Source organism: Anarrhichthys ocellatus, unplaced genomic scaffold (assembly GCF_004355925.1).
Source record: "Anarrhichthys ocellatus isolate YVR2014 unplaced genomic scaffold, GSC_Weel_1.0 scaffold252, whole genome shotgun sequence".
In the NCBI taxonomy this organism is placed as follows: domain Eukaryota; kingdom Metazoa; phylum Chordata; class Actinopteri; order Perciformes; family Anarhichadidae; genus Anarrhichthys; species Anarrhichthys ocellatus.
This window is the reverse complement of record NW_022280281.1, coordinates 78,444-97,944: the sequence shown is the minus strand read 5'-3', so window position 1 is coordinate 97,944 and position 19,501 is coordinate 78,444. Positions and strand designations below refer to the sequence as shown.

The window sequence follows — 19,501 nt, the reverse complement described above, 5'->3', positions numbered from 1 at the left end:
TATACACATACATATATATAAAAGTAAACATAAATCTTCAGTCTTGTCTGTAAGGCTCCTTACAAATCCTCCAGCGTGAAATGTTTACAACCAGGGAATCATGTCTGTTGAATTACAGAGTATAACTATATACAGCAGCGATCTGTTTCCTGTTAAGACTACAAGTAGCCTTGTCCCACTTAGACTGTCTCATCCTCTATCAAACAGAAAGACCAAACAGGGCTTTAAGTAGCCAGAGTACTGCCAAACCACCAACATGTTGCTACTCTGTTAATCCAAACAGTCCTATAACTGCTACAATAACAGTCTTAATATCGATATAAATCAGAAAGTGAGGACAAGAATAAATCTGGCCAGACATTTGGTGCCAGTTTTTGGCGCTGACAGTTGGTGTTAAAAATGTGCTGAGGTTTGATTCCCAGCCCTGTCATTAACTAGCATAGCATGTAGCTGCATGTAACTAACCGGCTTGGCTTTCTGGGTGTTCTTGTGCGTGGCCAGGTTGACAGGCCCTGGGTCCATCATGGAGCCGGGGAACAGGTGTGCCAGCTCAGCGCTGAAGGCCGCCGACACGGCCTCGTTTGGCGGCGTGAGAGGCGGGGTCATGAAGAGGGGCGTGGTTTTAGGTGTCGGGGGGATGACGTCTGAAGGGTGAATGAAGAAGCCCGGAGCAGAGGAGGGGTTGGAAGGCACAGAGTTGTGGATGGGCCCCACACCGGAGGCAGTGGCTGCTGCAGAGGTGGTCTGATGCAGCTTGGCCTCGAGCTTGGCCTTCTGTTCCCAGCACAGACAAATAGATATCACTAACCACTGGATAAAAACACTTAAAATGGTATTAAAACAGCATAAGAACTTGCAGAGAAAAACTCTACAGCTGGATACATCCGGAGTCATATGAGCCAGAAGTTTGTACTGAAATAGTTCAGTTTGACTCAACCTGCATGGTCAAGTTCAGCTTTAGTTGGGAAGATAGTTTTCAATGACATTTGCAACAATTGCAAAGTATATTTCATATATATACTGTATACTGCAAAGAATGTTTCTCTAGTCCCCATTCAAATTTTGGGTATCTCAATTAGTGGGGGTAAAAAAGACAGAGAGAAATCAAAATCCATGACAATGTTACATACAACATATTGTGTTAGTTTTCATTAAGTGCCTGCATTGGAGAGGGGGCAATGTTACACTGTATACAATGCAACATAGTACTACTATATACTTCCCAGTGTCTAAAGAATATTTCTTGATGTTGACTTTGTGTTTTCTCACTTTGCAACTAATGCTCTTTTAAACACAAAAGTGTGTGTGTGTCTTGGTCTTTCACCTGCTGCTGCAGCTTCAGAAGCTGCTGTTGTTTCTCCTGCAAGACCTGCAGCTGCTGCTCCGCAGATACCATGGCGTGAGACAGCGATTGGAGCGCCACCTGGGCTGCAGAGCTCAGAGCTGTAGAAGCTTCACCAACCGTTCCTGTCGACAGGCCGCCCACCGCAGGCGTCACACCGAATGTACTCACTGAGGTTAAAGAGTTGAGGTTCAGGCAATGACCAATTCATGAGACTAACAAGTGAAATGAAAGAAAAGGGATGTTTACCAGTGAACATGCTGGCGTCGTCTCGTTCCACCCGTGTGCCATCACTAGTGGAGATACACGTAAAGTGCAAAGGCTCTACCTCCAGGAGTCCTGTTAATGCTGTGAAGCTGCCTTCTGCTGCTGAACAGCTGCTCACTTTTCCATTCCCTACAGGACACACCACACCAAACAACAACACACTCAAGAAAACATCACAACACTTCTTTAAGAAACTTAAGAGCTTTTTGTCCTTTCACAATGTGCTTTCATTTTATAGTATGCTTGCACATGAAGTAGATTTGATTAATCGCTCGAAGTAATATCATGAAAGTGCTAACTTGAAGGTTTAATTGAAGAGTGTTTACATCCATACCTGGTTAACAGTGAAAGAACTGGAGCCATGTTTGTACACGAGCTCTTGATATTAAATAGCCAAAATACATTACAAGTTCAAATCCTTTTAAAGTAACCTTACTTTGTCTGCACTCAGTGACAGCCTAATGTATCTTAATCATCAGTCCACAGCGAGCAGGTTAAAACCAGCCTTGTTGCAGTTGACATCCATGTCAGCGCTTTAACCTCTCGGTAAGCCGGCAGCACAGACTCTAAGCAGCACATGTGCTCCGTCACTCACTCAGGGGCTCGCCCTACATGCTTTTTGGAACAAATTGTGCCGTTTTTCCAACTCGTGTGGACAGAGCACATACTCTACCCTGCGCTCAGCGCATCCTGTCCTCGACCGTCTGTGTGTGCACTAGTGCGGGCCGGCTCTCCCCCTAAACGGCAGCGTTCGTCTTTCCGCATTACACTAAACTTTTCCAGCAGTGTCTGGCTGTAAGCCCTTTTACACAAGCTCCACAAGCGTTGCATCGGCGAACGTTTTGACACAAGCAAAGAGAGGCTCTGCCTTGGCTGGTCTCCATGACATGACTCAGGAAGGACTCAGCCAGACATTTCTCTGTTCTCAGCTGAGGTGGACGGCTTAGCGCTACATTAGGTTACTCTACAATATTGTTTGTATTTTTATTCGTTATTGAATAAAAAAAATTTTCCCAAAAGATTTGCTGTGTTTTATGCATGTTTGTAATCTAGAGGCGTTAAAAAAAACAACAAAAAATTCCAAAATTTAAAACTAAAAATACCTACCCAACGAATTGTCAAATAGTTGGATATTCGAGTCGAGTCCTAGTTTAAACCAATCACAATTGTTTTGTGTGGTGCAAAGCACAAGATGCAGCGCCGGTGCCCTTGCAAAATAGATAGTGGGAGGAGAATGTCACATGAGATACATGGTGGCATATGCCCACAGTCTACATCCAGTGAGTCAGACTAGTGCATAGCTAATACCTGACAAGATGTCAGAGAGGTCAATCTCATCCGACTGGACTCCGATGCTGCTGTTGAAGGCATTCTTACAGGAGGAACCACTGACCTCCAGGTCAAACAGCACCGGGTCAAAGGGAGAGCTGTACAGGCCATACCTGGAAGGAAGTGGACAGTAGAGGGGAGAGCAGACGCTTGTGTTTAGGTTGAAACATCAAGGAAGTAAGGACACATGAGACAATACCGAGCAGTATAAATGAGCATCACTTCAGCCACTCCTTGTGTCGACTAATAATAAGTAATAAAATGAAATGGTATTGGTGCATCACGAGCCTGCAGGGGCATGGAAGCCACTCTTGAACTGAACAGTTGAGTACCTGGTCTGCAGCAGTGCCTCCAGCGGGGTGAGGCGGTCCTGCAGCTGTCGAGAGATAGTTGTGAGCAGAGAGGCGCAGGAGGTGCTGCAGCCCGCCAGGTCCTCTTCCTTCACGTAGTTCAGCAACACGAAGTACCAGAACACCGAGCCTGACACCAGACAGAGAGGAAGAGGTGTGGAAGTGAGTACTGGGTTGTGCTGTGGTCCTGTCTGGATGGTTATCTTAGATTTGCCAAACTATGGCATGGTGATGGTTAAGGTGAGGATAGGTCGTCGGGCAGAGAGTCTCGACAGCTTTTCAAATCTAGTGTAACCATCTAGACACGACCTGTTGTTCTGTATTGTTGTTCAGTTACTTACCACCTGTTGCTGCTGCAGGCAAGTAAGGCATATTGTCGAGCATAGCCTTCAGAAGACTCACGCCAAAACCCTGTTGACTTGGCTCCCCTTTCCCATTGCTACAGCGAGAAATACAACAGCATGATCAATATTAACCATATAAACACAAAATACACAAGGGATGATGAAAGAACAACTATTTCCTCATACAGGCCTTTTCGACCACAGGAACGTAACTATCCATAACATAAGGAGTAACCATTATCATGGTTCTGCTTTTCTTTCCAGTGTTCTCCTGAACCTATATTAGGGCACTGAATAAATCCAAGTTCAGGTACTCTCAGGGGAAGGAATGCAACAGCTGGTTCACATCACGACAAACAATTAATAACGCAGGATATGTGTTCTACAAGGAAGTCCTCTTCAATATACAGCTGATATATTCTAATACTAAATATTCAGCAAGTGTGTTTTGCTGCAATGCATTGTCCATATAGAATGCAGCCTCTGCACACATCTGTTGGGGAGTTAGTTACTGGTAAGTGCCTTTTAAAAGTAACACTTGGGTGGGGTTGGCATTTTCGAAACCTGTAACATTTACAGAAGCAAACTATTTTGTAATTATGGAATTTAGCTGCCTCCTCCCCTCCAGCACAACTCTTTCCTTTACAACTTTCCACAGTCTCCTGTTTTTACACAAGTTAATCCATCTTGCCCAGATATCAGTCATGCCTAATCTGGTATATGGGGGTCCTCATTCATGTATTCAATGCCGCTGTCAACATCTATTCATTCATTTATTTACTATTTAGTATGTTAATTAACCTTTCATTGATAGAGAAGCTGATTACATGGTTTGTGTGTATGAAGTATTAGGTTCACTGTTTACGAGCCAAGAACTTACGTCACCTCCAGATTGAACTGTATTAATTAATTAATTCATTAATTAATTAATTAAGTATTCATACTGAGTAACTAAATTCAACTTGCATTAAATACACCTTGGGACTGACCGTTTGTGATAGCCAGAAATGTAATTACTGTACTTCATCTGTGCACCAATTACTGTGGTTACGCCACATATTTTGGAGAGCTGAAGGCATCATTACTGAAATTAACCATGCTCCTTACCTAATACAAAGTGCAAGAAAGCGAGCACATTTGTGCGCTATGCTGCGGCCAGCCTCGAAGAAACACATTCGCACAATATCCGTTAGCCGCGTCCGGGTTTTTGCCAGCAGACCCTCCTTTCCTTCTCTTACACTAAAAAGAAGACAAAGGATATTTGACTTGTCTGTAAAATGTTGAATTGGAAGTTGTGTGTGACCCAGGTGTCTCATTTGCTATGCTGGAGCTTTCGTCCTACCTGCAGGGTCCGTTGGAGAAAACTCCGGCCAGCCAACACAAGATGTCCAGGATGAGGCTTTGAGCATGCTCAGTGGCCGGGCTGACGTCTGTCCGCCGACACAGCGCGTCCAGCAGCTTCTCGTGGAAGTCTGGGAACTGCAGCATAGCACAGCGTTGGACCCTGAAAAGCACAGAAGATCAAAAAAAGACAGTTAACTTTTGCAATCTGTACGGTAGAGACATCATCATCTGATTGCATGAGTTACTAAACTAACCTTTTCTGTATGATGTGTTTTACTGCTGCAGTGTTTACTGTTCATTACCACAACATTATGATTATATAACAGTGTGAACAGACCCCGATGTCCCATCCCTCAACAGTGAGCTGACCTTTCTTTGGGCATTGAGGTCTTCTTAAACCTTCTGATTGTGACTGACACTTCCTGCAGCAGGTCACAGCCTCGCAGGTTTTCTACTTTCTTCAACGGTGCTGCAGACTCTGTTTTCACTGCCGACACCTTCTCCTACACTCACACACACACACACACACACACAAAATAAACAAACAAATAAATGTGACTACAGACTGCACTAAAAGGACTGTAAATATTACCAACTGTAGGTAAACTTTGGAATATATATTTGGACTGAAATAGGACTGTGCATTTGGTCCCAGCACTTAAATTGAAATCACTCCAGGAGCAAACTGTTTGGTCATGTGAGCATTGTTTGAAAACAGACAGGAACAAATATCAACCCATTTTTAAAAAAGGCTTGAAGTTGTGATTTGGTACCTTGGAGGCCTGAGCCCGCTGCAGCAGGGTAGACAGTGAGTGGGCTTTGGTGCCCTGAGGCTTGGCACTGGGCATTCTCACCACAGGCCGGGGGCTCTCCTCCATACCCCTGTCACTCACGGCTTTGATGTGAACCAGGAAGGACCGGTACTTGCCTCCTGCCATGCCTGCAGTGGAGGGAGCGACGGGACAACTCAGAAACACTGACAAACCCACAACCTCATGGCTGATTCTTAAAATCATCTTCCTGAGCACAAAAAACTTCAATGTCAGGTTTGATCAGGTCAGGGATCAGAAACGTTAGATGTGACTGTCGTTACCTTTGACCAGTTTGGGGCTGGTGAGGCTGAGCATGCCCGCATGGCCAGAGAGGTCCAGCCCACTAGCCAGCCACACTGGACCACACAGGATGTCCTCCTTATGGTCCTCTAAGAATGGACACAGCATGGAGCCTACAGCAAACACATGAACCTTATACTCAGGGCGAATATTACACATATTCAAGTGTTTATAAAATAAAATCTAATAAAAGGCAGGGGCGTGGTCATCACAAACAAATAAATGCATTTCTATCCCTTGAATTTCATAAATTCAACAATAGAAAAGGGGCAAGTGGCTGAAAAAGCGTAATGTCCAGCCCTGATGAGCAGTTTGCCTCACTGTGTGGAAGAGACTGGAATCATTCGGCTATGTGTAAGGCTACCACAGGCTTGACTTAAAGATTGCTTTCCTAACTTTGTAAAAACAAAATGTAACAAAAATATATATTGAATAGTTATATATTAAAAGAAATCCGATACCCGATCCAGTTATTTGAGTCAGTATCGGATTGATAGCAGTATCGGTGCATCTCTACTGGTCGTAGTGATGCACTCAATAATGGATATATTTACTTTATTAAAAAACAAATTGAAAGAGTCTTTCAACAAAATAAAAAAACAGATTCATCAAAGATAATCTCAAACTAAACTGGTTGCATTCTTTACCCGATGTCTCTTCTATGTCCATGAACTGGATGTCCTCTGTGAAGTCATGCAGCAGAGGCTGGCCGTTCCTTTCCCCGTTAGCATGGAGCACGCTGGAGAGGGGGAAGGAGATCTGTCTGTCTACCGCCGTCTCTGTTAGACATGAAAGCCAAGATTTAGATACAGATAGCGGTTCCATATTCAAAACGCCCCAATTCATTTTAGCGGGTATTGAAAAGACAAGAAAGAACATCTTGAAACACCATAGTTGCAAAAAAAAGATAATCCCGATCAAATCACGGCAGTTGCAAAGAACAATCTTGCAACCTGGATGTATGTGTAAAGTAATCAAGAGGTTTTAAAAAGAATGCATCTCATAGCAGTGTCCTCACCGCTGACTTTGCCCAGCCCGGGTGATTTGTTCTTCAGTAAGGTGACCTGGATCTGAGGAATGTTGACTATGTTGGCATTCAGCAGAAACTTGAAGTCCACATGGCCCACCATGCAGGCCTTGGGCAGCACCAGCTCAAACACATGCTCGTCCCAGCTGGAGCTGCAAAGACAATACAGATCACCACCTGCTCAGACGTTCAACTGAAACACTGTAGATGACTCATTAGGAGGAGGAGACCTTCCATGTTTTCTATCAGGCAAGTTTTAAGGCCACCTATCACAATGCAGACAGGGGATTTTACTTTGATCCCAAAAAATATTTCCAAAACTTATAAAACTGAAACGTTTTCATATTAGGAAGAGATTGCTAATGACATAATGGAAATTTTTGTAAAGAAATGAATTGCTCCATTGTTATATTATATTAAACCAACCCAGATAAACTCATGGCACAGGATGAAGATCTCTTTAAATTACTTGTTGCTGCTAGAGAGAAAGCCATCATGTGGAAATGGCTGCAGACAGACCTTCAGACAGTATCAATGAAATAAACTGTATGTACATTTCAACTATGATGTCATCATGTGACATAGTGAGAAATGGAGGTCATACACTAGGTGTTCCTATAACTAATTACATATGACATCACCAGTACGACTACTGTTTAGTTTGTTGAGCTACCCATCACTCTGAAGCTTCCAGGTGCGGGTGTGTTGAGCTGCGTCTCCATGGTGCTGCTGGTGAAGGTGCTGTGGGTGGCGGCGCTGCTGCTGCTCTTGCTGCACCTCCACCCAGCACGGCGGCACTGTGGCCGAGAAGCGGGGGGTCAACGTCTCAAAGCGTGTTAGCTCTACCAGAGACATCAGGCTCTCCGTGGTCAGCGGTTGGTCCACCAGGAGGTCCACTCCTGCACAAAGGCCAGTTGGGGGACAATTGTAGGACATCAGATTACCGGTATCACAGAGAGGTTAAAGAATTGAACACTGACTGTGTCTGGTTAACTAGTTTACCTGTGATCCCAGGGCTGGAGGGGTTGGACGAGGGCTTGGCCCCCTCAAGCAACAGTTCAGCCCCTTTAGAAAGGGGGCCATCAATAAACATGTCTCCGTCATCTATATCGTCACACACACCTCCAATTTGAAGGAAATGAAGTTCTCCACCTTCAAAAAAGGGAAGTGACAAAATTAATACATACAAATTTGTTGACTTCTATTTCAATGCTTAACTCAGTTTATTGATCTTTAAAGTACATTTAATCATCTACCATTTTACTTGCACTATCTTTTTTAAATTGAAATCCAAATGACCAATTCACATTCCAGCACTAAATGCTAAACGAGTAAAATCAGAGTCAGATCAGTATTATATTAACAGTGTATTAGATCTTAAATTCACAGCGTTTGCTGTTTCAAGTTGTGAAATAAAGTACATACAAATAAATATAGTAATGGACATCAAACAAAATGCAGTTATTGACTTTTGCGTGTCAATAAATAACAAACAACATACACACGTATGTTGAAGCCAGCCTATCCATCCTAGAAGTTAACAGGACTGCTGTCTGAAGGGAAACAGATCCAGGAAGGAAACACTCACCTTTGGTACAGGCACAAAGGCGATCAGTCCCAGAGCAATAGGTAACTGAGACAAAGGGGTCAGTCTCTTCTGCTGACCCTTCCTTCTTAGGCGGCTCCACCTTGGCCAAGACCTCCAACGTGGACAGGTCCAGTATCATAATGTACCCAGCCCGCGTGGTGACCACCAGGTGGCCCAGGCCTGTCACCTCTAACCGCTTGCACTCTTTTTGGCCCAAGGCTGAGGTGGACGGACTGGTGACAGTAAAGCTGCTGCTGCTGCTGGTTGTGGCTGCTCCACATGCAGTCCCATTTCCAGAGCCAGCAGAGCCTGCCGGGGCCATTCCAAACCCAGATGAGCCCCTTTTAGACCCAGAGGGGTGCGCCTCCTCAGGAGCCTCTTCACTGTCATCCTCCCTGCCATCAAGCACATCTGGAGGAAGCAATATAAGAGAGGTGATGGCATCCCAAGGGTCCCAGATCTGCTGCACCTTGACTGGTTCCTCGTCCAAGGTGACAATACGAGTGGAGTAATTGAGTTTGTAGAGTGCAAGATAGCCTCCACTCCCACCACTTGGGGACCTCTGCTGCTGCTGCTGCTGCTGCTGTTGTTGTTGTTGGTGGTCTCCTGGGGGCAGAATGAGGGGTGTCTGAGGCGGTGACCCCCCTGAGTGGTGGCCTTCCACCCCATTGGCCACTGAGTGTAGGGGGTCTCCTTTGCGCTGGCTGCAGAGGGCAGAGTGCAGGCGGTTGAGATTGTTGAGAGCCTCCACTTGGTTTGTAGCGCTCAGAGATTCAGCGCTACACGGCTGCAGGCCGACCAGTAGGTGCACACCGTCCCAGCAGGGAGTGATAGAGTCCACGTAAAGATTCTCCTCTTCCAGCTGTTTCGGCAGCCTCAAGCACTGCACCAGAGCTCCTGGTCGAGGCGGGGTGGAAGCAGTGGCTGCAGCCAGCGTGCTCCATTTGTCCGTGTGGCCGTCTAACCCTACCAGATTAGTTGCTGCATCAGCAAACTGCTGAATGTAAGTGATGGGAGGATCCTGAAGAAGAAGCTGCTCATGCGTGTCGAACTCCATCTCTATAATCTGTGGCACAGTGAAGCCCTCCTCGTGGAGCCCCTTGCTCATCAGGTTGTTCATTTGAGCAAACACCTGCCCTGAGGACTTGTCATCCACCTCTCTAATACTGTACAGCAACAGCACGGGTATAGTCCTGCGAACAGCCAGCAGAGAAGAGGGGCTTGGTGGTTGGGAACCTACTAGGTTAGAGAAGACCTGCTCCTGGGCTGCAGTCTGGGGGTTGCAGGTCTCTATCTCCATAGGGCCCTGGTCCTGTAGAGGTCCAGGATTTAGGAAGGGCTCAGGCCCCTGAGTCCTTAGAGGACCATCTGTGGTCCTGCGTGTTTTAGCTGGGGTTGTGGGTGGGGGTCCAGCCATGGGGTTGACTGATGCTGAGCGGTAACTGAGCAGGCCTCCGGCCAGCAGACAGGGGAAGGGAATGTTGTGAAGGTCAGGGACCTTATCCTTTGCTTTGGCCTGGCTGTGGGCCTTGGCTTGGTTTAGTGAGGGGTTGGCACCCAATTCCTCCAGGTCCTTGACCGTGTCCTCCAGCACACTGGCCACCACCTCCCACTGGAGCTTCTCTGGCTGCTGGAGAACACTCAGCGACGTCACCCCTAGGCTCACGTCCATGCTTTCCCACTGGGACTGCTGGCCTGGAACAGAGGTAAAAGAAGAGGGCTGAGGTTTTTCCTGTCTAGAACCTAACACCAATGAAGCATGGGAAATGCCATTTCAGTGAGGCCTAACATAAAGAGATGGATCGACATGGCTTTAGATACGATTCATCCAATTCCAAACAACAACAGCACTACCAGCCCTTAGAAAGGACAAATTCAAGTCTTCATACCTGTTACTGACTCTGATCGGGAATGCTCATCACTGTCTGAGTCCTCCAACTGGTCATCACTGGAAAAGAAGAAAAAAAACATGATGAAACACAAACTGAGAACTGTGACTCACTCACACACACAAGAATCTGACTGACTGAGTGGCTGTGGTACAGTTTGTGGCCACTCTCCTTCCACTCATCCACACTTTTGATCTTTTATTTATTATAAATGTTGTTTCAGAGATCATTCTGTGGCACGGCCATGCTATTGAGGAGTTTCTCACTAACAGCTTGAGGCAACAAGGAAATCAAAATGATACATTTCTAAATGAACAGGCGATAAATATCTTGCTGAATTGTCCCCCTTGATGTGAGGTAATATTCGGCTAGTTGACAGTTACAATCTATGGCCTCTGTAGCTTTGAACAATGCAATGACGGTTGCTGGCAAAACCTGTACCTTTACTGGTACTGACCAAGAAATAGTCTGGCACATAACATAGTAAAAAAGTTTTTGTAGGATTTTGTATGAAGATAAAACATCAGATTCAGCTTTAATGGCCATCTAATCTTTACAAACAGATTCAGCATTTATATGCAGAGCAAGAGATGGGACGCATTGAGCCCACTGACTATCGTCTGGAGATGATTTAGATTTCCATTGGTATAAAATTAGCTTGTGAACTGGAAACTTGTGAAATGATCCGGTAGTACACGCTGTCTCTCAACTGCAGCTACAATCTCACATCTTAAGTTGCTAAACGGACTGTAAACAATAAGAAGCTCACAGAAAGGAAGTCTTGACCTGCATATCTGCTGGTTACACCAGAACCCCAGAAATATAGCTCCTTGCCCAAAGAGGCTCGTCTGTCATCTGGCCGATAGCCGAAGTGTGAACACATACTCTGGCAAGAAATCTTCTTTCTTTGCACACGCAAAGTACATTCCTGACATGTGCGCACCATCCCAAGATGAGAGAGGCATGCAGGTAAAAGATATTTGAGTTTGGACACTACAAAGTTTACATTAATGTTATCATTTTACCAAATTTCTGTTAGAGATGAAAGTAACCAGATACATGTACTCCTATTCACTGCTGTGGTACATAAATAATGTATCAAGGCAGAAAAGTTACACTTTTTGTATTTCTCTCCAGCCATTACTCATTCACATTTCAGAGAGTTTGGAATCTCATGATGAAAGGTCTCGGAGGACTGTTTTCATCTGGCATGGGTGCTCGTGGCCGGTGCACTTGTTGAAGTTCACTCTCAGCCATTTCCACTTCTTCAGCTAGGTGCCTGAAATATTCGTCAGCTGCTCCAATTAGCCGCAGGTTGAGTCGTCTGTCCCAGTTCAATGTGTCTTGCACTGCTCTTTCTAGCTCATCACAGTTTAGGTCTTTGTAGCAACTCAGCACTGAAGTGATCACTCTCAATCTCTATATCCGACCTTCTGCCCTAGCAGCAATGACCTAACTAACTGTAGCCTGCGAGGTTTTCACTGAGGAAACGTCCTTCTCTGCTATACACCATGGTGACATGTTTCCATAGCAACCTCAACCCCAAGGATTTGTTGTGTGTGTATATACTTAAATGAATCAGTGGGTGCGTGTGTCTCACCTGTCTCCCTCTAGCTTGGGCAGGTCAGAGCAGGAGGATGACTCCTCGAGCCAGGCCAGAGTTGGTCTCCGAGACTCAGTCAGCTCATGGTGGCTCTGCTCACCACCGCACAGAATCAGCTGCCTCAGGATGGCCGGGTCATACGGATTGATGTCAAACTTCAAGTGCACCTGTTCAGCACACAATTACACACTCTAGACTCTGAGTTCAATACTAACACGTACCGTCTGACACAAACACTTTTGAAGGTGAAACACAAGACAGATGATGCACTCGCATATATTCACAGTTAGATGCTCTGACCTTCATCATTTTGGAGACATCCCAGATACAGATCTTGCCCCTCTTGGTGGCAGCAGCCAGAAACTGCGGGCAGCTGCCGAAGCCATAGCAGGCGATCTTGTCCGAACTGTCAGGGCTGTTGGGAAATTGGGCGGGGCTGGTGGCCAGTGTCACTGACAGCGGCACGTTCTGTGTGTGCTCGCCCTTCACAAACGGACAATTGGGAGAATGGCGCTCATGTTCAGACCTGTGGGTAGTGGAGAAGTGTTGGTCATCAATGATATGTTATCGTAGATACATTAATGCATAATTAATGATATCCACTCACCAGGGCTCATCTGTAGGTTCCCAACAGACCAGACACACACTGCAGGTGAAACACATGGCTCTGTCGTCCCCTGTTGAGGCAGGCTGTGGATAGACAGGGTAAATGATTAAGTTATTGTAAATTATAATCATCTGGACCAAGATGGCGGAGGGTGCACAACGTGTCTCTCCAGATTCTATAAATTAGTCATCTGTCTATTTGTTTCACATCTGCACAAAAGTCAGGGAAAGAGAGGAGGGCTAAGGGCAAAGCTAAAACTCATCATCGGCCGCCTCCACACAGCACTTTTCTCCCCATTGAACGGTCTCTGGTGAACAAAATGGATGAGCTGCAACGGCAGATAATCACTCATAAAATAATTATGGACTGCAGCATCAAGATTTTTGAGGGAACATCACTCAACAGTGATGTTCCCGATAGCACACCTGAGCTAATGTGGAGCTACATCCTCCAGGCCGATAGAACAGCAGATCTCTCCAGTAAGACCAGAGGTGGGCTACTTTACATTTATGAAAACAAAACTTGTCACAAGGAAACCGCTAACACCAGTTACTGCTAGCTGAGAATACCTCATGGATAAGTGTGGACTTTTCTATCTGCTCAGAGAGTTCACATGGACTGCTGTGACTGCAGCATTTCCCCCCCAGATGCTAATGCTTAGTTTGCAATGAAAGGGCTGCATGCTGCCACTAGCAATCAACCAGTGGTGGGCCGTCAGGGCCAGCAAAGCCTTCTCTGCTGGCCTTAACAAAATCACAAAGTTATAGCTATTTTATAATTTTTCATAAATACACTACATGTATTCTAATTATTTTTCCCATTATCTTATTTTCTCATTGCACAGCTCCTGTCTTCCTCAGTTGCTCTGCTTCCAGTGCAGCTTGTTTTAAGTAGAGCTTTTATCCGATCAGATTTCACCTCTGTGTCTCTAGTTAAGAAGAGAGGCCTTTGTAAAAATTTTGAAATAAATATTGGAAACATAAAAGTTGCAGCTGCATGAGTGAATGCAACAGTCGGAACATGGCTGGACTTGAAGTTAGGTCAGATGTCAGCAGGAAGAGAGCCTTGAAGCCATCATCTTTCTATCACAACTTAGCTATCACAAGTGAATCCCTTTGCAGTTTAAGTGAATGGGGACGATATTGCTGATTGCAGAATCAGATCACTTGACAAAAGCTTGATGAAATGCTCGAGGATATGGTGTCAAAGCATAAAGCAGAAGCACCCATTTGGCATTATTTTAGATTTCAACCCAATGTTAACAGTGAACCTGATAACGTTATTGAGGCAATCGGTAAACTTTGATGAAGGTGGCAGCATCTGAAGGCAAACACACCTTTAAAGGCTCCACCCCTGGATATAAGTTTCTGGGTGTCCACATCTCCATGAATCTTCTCATGGACCCTCAACACTTTTGACCCTGTTCAAATAGGCAGACCAGCATCTGAAGAAGGTCCATCCGTCTCCTCCGATTCTGGTGAACTTCTATCGCGGCTACTGGACCGGAAAGCACTGCAGAGGGTGGTGAAAACTGCCCAACGCATCAGCAGTTCTACACTCCCCGCTTCCTGCTGAGGCTGTCGCACAAGCGATGCCTGCCAAGTGTTTGCCATCCTCCCTTCTGGAAGGCTCTACAGGTCTCTCTGTTAAAGGACCAGCAGCTGTTACCTTGCAAACTCTGCATTACAGCAATCACACTGTTCATACAGTATATATTTTAATGTAGGATTAATTACCCCCTAACCGTTCATATATTACCCCATTTTTGCACTTCTCGTTAAATGCTAAACTGCATTTCGTTGTTTCAGTACTTTTACTTTTACTGTGCAATGAATTCAACATTGTATCTAATCTAATGGTTGTTGCTGATGGAGACATTAACATGTATTGTTCCTTTGCACAGACACTGATGCTTTCTATAGCTTTAGGTTGTTGGCATGACACCAAAGCACATAAGTCTTAACAAGAGCAGTCTCCATGGTTACATTCGGTTAAATGCAGCCATGTTTCTTCCTCTGGCTCAGGGGTCGGCAACCTGCGGCTCCGGAGCCGCATGCGGCTCTTCAGCCCCTCTGTTGCGGCTTCCTGAGTCTACATCCACACTAATACGATCACCGTCCACACGGCTTTTCAGCATCGTTTTCGAGATGATCTCCGTCCAGACTAAAACGCCTGAAAATGAATATCACGTGACTACGTACACTGGGCATGCGGGTGGGTGCCGATTTAAACAGGAAGTAGATTGGTTGCTCAAAGCCGCTAATCGTGGGTGCATCCCAAGTCTCCTAATTACATCCCCGTTTCCCTCACTTGCGTCTTTTCCTTGCGTCTTAGTCCCTCCCACCAAGGATGCATGGAGAGACGCAAGGAAACCATGAGAGAAAACGAGGAAATATGTTTTAAGAGATATGAGACGTCCTTTCCTCTGAAGCGTCACGTGAAGCGACGTCTGTTTCTGTTGACGGCGGCTCTGATCACAGTTGGATCAGCTGTCAGTCGGCTTTAACAGCTGGAGAGACTTTTGAGAAGTTTGTGTCTGTTCACATGATCACTGTACTTAATAATAGTAACTAATAATACTAATAAAGACAGTTGAATCAGAAAACTAATCAAATATAAAACTAGAGTTTAATCTGTGACCTGTCTTCACTCTGATCAGCTTTTTGTAAATATCACTGGAGTTTCATACCAGTCTGATCAGCTGCAGCATCCAATCACATAACTGATGAACAATGAGGGGGTGTGTCGGCTGTTAAAACACTTCCTAAAGTCTCTTAATTGCATCCCCGTTTCCCTCACTTGTGTCCTTTCCTTGCGTCTTAGTCCCTCCCACCAGGGATGCATGGAGAGACGCAAGGAAACCATGCGAAGAGAGAGGAAACAAGGAAATATGTTTTAACAGACATGAAACGACCTTTCCTCTGAAGCGTCACGTGAAGCGACGTCTGTTTCTGATGACGGAGGATCAGCTGTGATCAGCTGTCAGTCGGCTTTAACAGCTGGAGAGACTTTTGAGAGCTGGAGAGACTTTTTTGTCTGTTCACATGATCACTGTACTTAATAATAGTAACTAATAAAACTAATAAAGACCATCACACATTACTGTGAGTAATCATCACAGTAGAGGTGTTCTCTCCCTGTAGCCTGTTACCTCTTTAACAAACTGTGTTCTGTTTATAAGCGCCGGATCGATTTCTACCGACAGAATGCATTTGACTTATTTGTGTCTGTACGTTTTGAAATTGTGACTGTGGCGTCATTATTAATTAACCCAGAATATGATTATGGTTTCTCTTAACTTAAATACTGGAATTAATTTATAGGCTCCATGTTTCACGTTAAACTTAAATGATAAAACTCAAACACTCAGGAACTATCAGCCTCACGTGACTGATTTAAATGATGATAAATGATGTAAAAAGCTCTCTCTGACTTTAATTGTATCCATAATAAAAGTTATTGAGGGAAATATCAGATCAAGAAAAGACAAATCTTTCTAATAAATGAAGAAACTTCTTTGTGGTCCTTTTGTTGTTCAGTCTCCAATAAACATATTTAAACCAGATGGTGAATCAGAAAACTAATCAAATATAAAGCTAGAGTTTAATCTGCGATCCGTCTTCACTGTTTACATGTTGAAAAAAATCGTATCAGTCTGATCGGCTGCAGCGTTCAATCACATAACTGATCAGAACCGTTTATTGCCATGGTATGTTGAACATACAAGGAATTTGACATGATGGGAGGTGCATAACAATCAAAAACAATCAAAAACAATCAACAGTGCAAAGTAGAAAGATATTAAAAGTGAAATCTAAAATAAAGTGCACAAACGAACAGATAACAGGACTATAAACAAGTGAGATGTTGAACAATGAGGGGGCGTGTCGGCCGTTAAAACACTTCCTGGAAGGCTGATCTCATGTGTCCTCACTCATGGCTCCTCGCTCCTCCTAAATAAGAGCTTTGGGACAGCCGTCAATATAGCGGCACAGAACAACTTCCGGTTCAAGCGAGAAGTGAGGAAATGACAAATAAGAGACTTGGGATGTACCCCGTGACTTCAGACGGCCGCTCCGTAGGTCTGATAACGCTGCTGGATACGCCGCTCACTAATCGCTCCAATAACAGCTGCTTCCTCCGCAGAAATGCAGACATTAACTGGACAACAGCTGCTAGTAAAGACAACACGGTCACACCTGTAATCAGTTGTCCATGTTGAATTAACCTGGTAGTCGATCGGTAATCAAGACTATTGTCGTTTGTGATCTTCCGGGAAAGGGTCACGTGATAGGGGCTTGACAAATCAGGTAACGACACGTCGTGAACCAATCAAGTAGCGAACATGGGTGTCTACGTCATCGTTTCTAAACGTATGCGTTTACGAGCGTCCACATGAAAAGGTAACCCTGGAGTTTTCAAACGTATCCGTTTTCGGTGCTTTGAAAACTCCGGCGTAGTGTGGACGCTCAGTGTAAACGTAGCAAAACATGTGTTTTCAAATGGAAACGTAGTAGTGTGGACGTGGCCTCAGGCTTTGACAAAAAACAACATGGAAATAAATAACGGTTATTTTTATTATATTTTTTGCACAGTGGACACACTTTCAAATGGAACACCTCTTATCTTGGAGTTTGAGGAGATACTGTGTCACTGAAAATATAAAATGTTTTAATATTTCGTCAACTAAATTTACATCGCTGTCAGGCGCCTTTCCCTGCAGGTGGCTGATCATGATTTTCAGACCCACGCCCTCGATAAACCCCAAAAAAGAAATGTCACGGAGGAAAACAGAGTTTAATTTTGCGTGGACATCTTCATTTGCTTTCACTGCCAACGATGCTGGCTTACCTGTATGCTTGATATGTGTCAAGAACTTTGCAAATACACTTCCAGAACAAACACACAGCATTTACTGATAAGTATCACGCTGGAGATGAGCGAAAAAGAGTGATTTCTCAACTGCTGCAGCAAACTCTCCTCTTCATAAGAGTTTGATATTGTTCCAACAAGTAAAATAGCAATAAAATGTCAAGAATTGTCTTTATTCTTGTTCTATATTTTCATAAATACAACAAACTATAGTTTTTGTATATATAATATAACTATATATGAAACTTTATAAGCTGTGATATCAAATAGCTTTTGCGGCTCCAGACAAATTTTATTTGGTGGAAAATAGGGCAAAATGTTTCTGGATAGTAAAGGTTGCCGACCCCTGCTCTAGCTGAATAGTGTTCCAGTGACCTGAAACACCAACAGGCTCTACTGTGCAGGCAAATAGCCCTTTGACAACATGCATATAACAAATGAATATATAAATGAGAGTAAACAGATATAAACTGAGTTTATGCCTCTTCTGAGTTCTCTCTCAACCTACCTGGTGGTAGAATCCTGCTTGAGCCATTGGATCAGGCTGAGCCCACCTGTACCCAGCATGTGGCCACGACATAAACGTCTCCCTCCTGTTGGCCTCGCTGTACATCAAAGATCTGTCGACAACAACACATTTTACAATCATGCTGGTGGGGAAAGTGTCACAGTAGCTGCTATGTAGTGGACAATATGTGAAATCTTTGACATACGCATAACTTTGTCATAGCTGCTACAAATGCTACTTGTAAAAGGAACACTAAATGTTCGTTCCTGACTGGCATGGCAGGACTAACCTGGAGAAAAAAATGAATTAGTCTGCACAAACTAATAAATCATGCTCTCCTATTAATAATTAGCACACACAAATAACTTATTTGTTCTCTTGAATGATTTCAACTTTGCCCTAGGGGCGATATGACCTAAAACTTATAGGATGGTATTTTTAGGGGATTTGCGGTATTACAAAATTAAAAAGGATACTCCAATCAAAACATGATTCTACAAATTTTCACTCTATTGGCTATGTACGGCAACATATCTTAATAAAGCAAAAAAAAAAATACTTGAAAGTGTTTATTGGCTCCAAATAAGAATGAAAATAAGCTATATGCCTACATGTGTTTTGAGAGGTGGAGTCTGCCCCTTAATGAAGATAATGGGATTCATTCAGCATTAGTAGCCTAGTTAAAGCCATGCGTTTGTTTTGAGTTGTGAGTGAACTGGGCCTCGTTTCAGAAAGCAGGTTTAACTAACTGCGAGCCTAACCCCGAGATGGAAAACTCTGAGTTTTCGGTTCAAGAACAGCTGATCAGAGTTCTCATAAAGGGGAATGAAAAAGCCATCATCAATGGAGCTCCGATTCCACGATTCACCATGGCAACGGGTAAACAGGCAGCCTCCACTTCACTTCAATTCAGTGGAAGTAGAAATACTGATGTATCTAAGATATATACTGTGTACATGTATTGATAAAAAAGAGCCTGAGTCATAGAGGGGAAAGAGTCAATAAGTGGCACAATCAGGTTTTATTCTGTATTGTTAATTCATAATTCACCAGACTAATAAAGTGGGTGAGAACACACCATTTGTCCCCATATTACACTGATCTATAAATCTAACCATGATTGTCAATTGTTTGTTTACCATACGCACCATGTGTTCTCGAGGCTAAAGGGGAGGCACCCAACCATTTCCTCCATTTATACACTGCATGATGTCAGCAGTGATGTCATAGGGTCAGACCAAGTATTGGGGGGGGGGGGGGGGGGGGGGGGGGGGGTATGAGTATTTTTGGGGAAAAGAGGGGGGGTGTAAGTTGTTTTT

The 19,501-nt window shown here is 44.3% G+C and overlaps 1 protein-coding gene across 1 annotated transcript in view; it reads right to left on the bottom strand.

Annotated features, from left to right (window-relative positions):
- Nucleotides 1–50: 50 nt before the first annotated feature.
- The window catches only part of birc6 (baculoviral IAP repeat containing 6), a 30,108-nt gene continuing 10,657 nt past the window's right edge, over nucleotides 51–19,501 (bottom strand). Inside the window, exons 5-25 of the mRNA XM_031879370.1 lie at nucleotides 18,183–18,294; nucleotides 12,803–12,885; nucleotides 12,496–12,721; nucleotides 12,193–12,362; nucleotides 10,593–10,651; nucleotides 8,704–10,398; nucleotides 8,118–8,267; nucleotides 7,789–8,014; nucleotides 7,107–7,267; nucleotides 6,736–6,867; nucleotides 6,070–6,201; nucleotides 5,750–5,916; nucleotides 5,346–5,479; nucleotides 4,975–5,136; nucleotides 4,740–4,871; nucleotides 3,630–3,727; nucleotides 3,271–3,418; nucleotides 2,918–3,051; nucleotides 1,592–1,738; nucleotides 1,325–1,512; nucleotides 51–774 (exon numbers count right to left, since the gene is read on the bottom strand). Of these exons, the coding sequence (XP_031735230.1) occupies nucleotides 394–774; nucleotides 1,325–1,512; nucleotides 1,592–1,738; nucleotides 2,918–3,051; nucleotides 3,271–3,418; nucleotides 3,630–3,727; nucleotides 4,740–4,871; nucleotides 4,975–5,136; nucleotides 5,346–5,479; nucleotides 5,750–5,916; nucleotides 6,070–6,201; nucleotides 6,736–6,867; nucleotides 7,107–7,267; nucleotides 7,789–8,014; nucleotides 8,118–8,267; nucleotides 8,704–10,398; nucleotides 10,593–10,651; nucleotides 12,193–12,362; nucleotides 12,496–12,721; nucleotides 12,803–12,885; nucleotides 18,183–18,294 (4,837 nt within the window). The 3' untranslated portion in view covers nucleotides 51–393. The remainder of the gene's footprint in view (nucleotides 775–1,324; nucleotides 1,513–1,591; nucleotides 1,739–2,917; nucleotides 3,052–3,270; nucleotides 3,419–3,629; nucleotides 3,728–4,739; nucleotides 4,872–4,974; nucleotides 5,137–5,345; nucleotides 5,480–5,749; nucleotides 5,917–6,069; nucleotides 6,202–6,735; nucleotides 6,868–7,106; nucleotides 7,268–7,788; nucleotides 8,015–8,117; nucleotides 8,268–8,703; nucleotides 10,399–10,592; nucleotides 10,652–12,192; nucleotides 12,363–12,495; nucleotides 12,722–12,802; nucleotides 12,886–18,182; nucleotides 18,295–19,501) is intronic.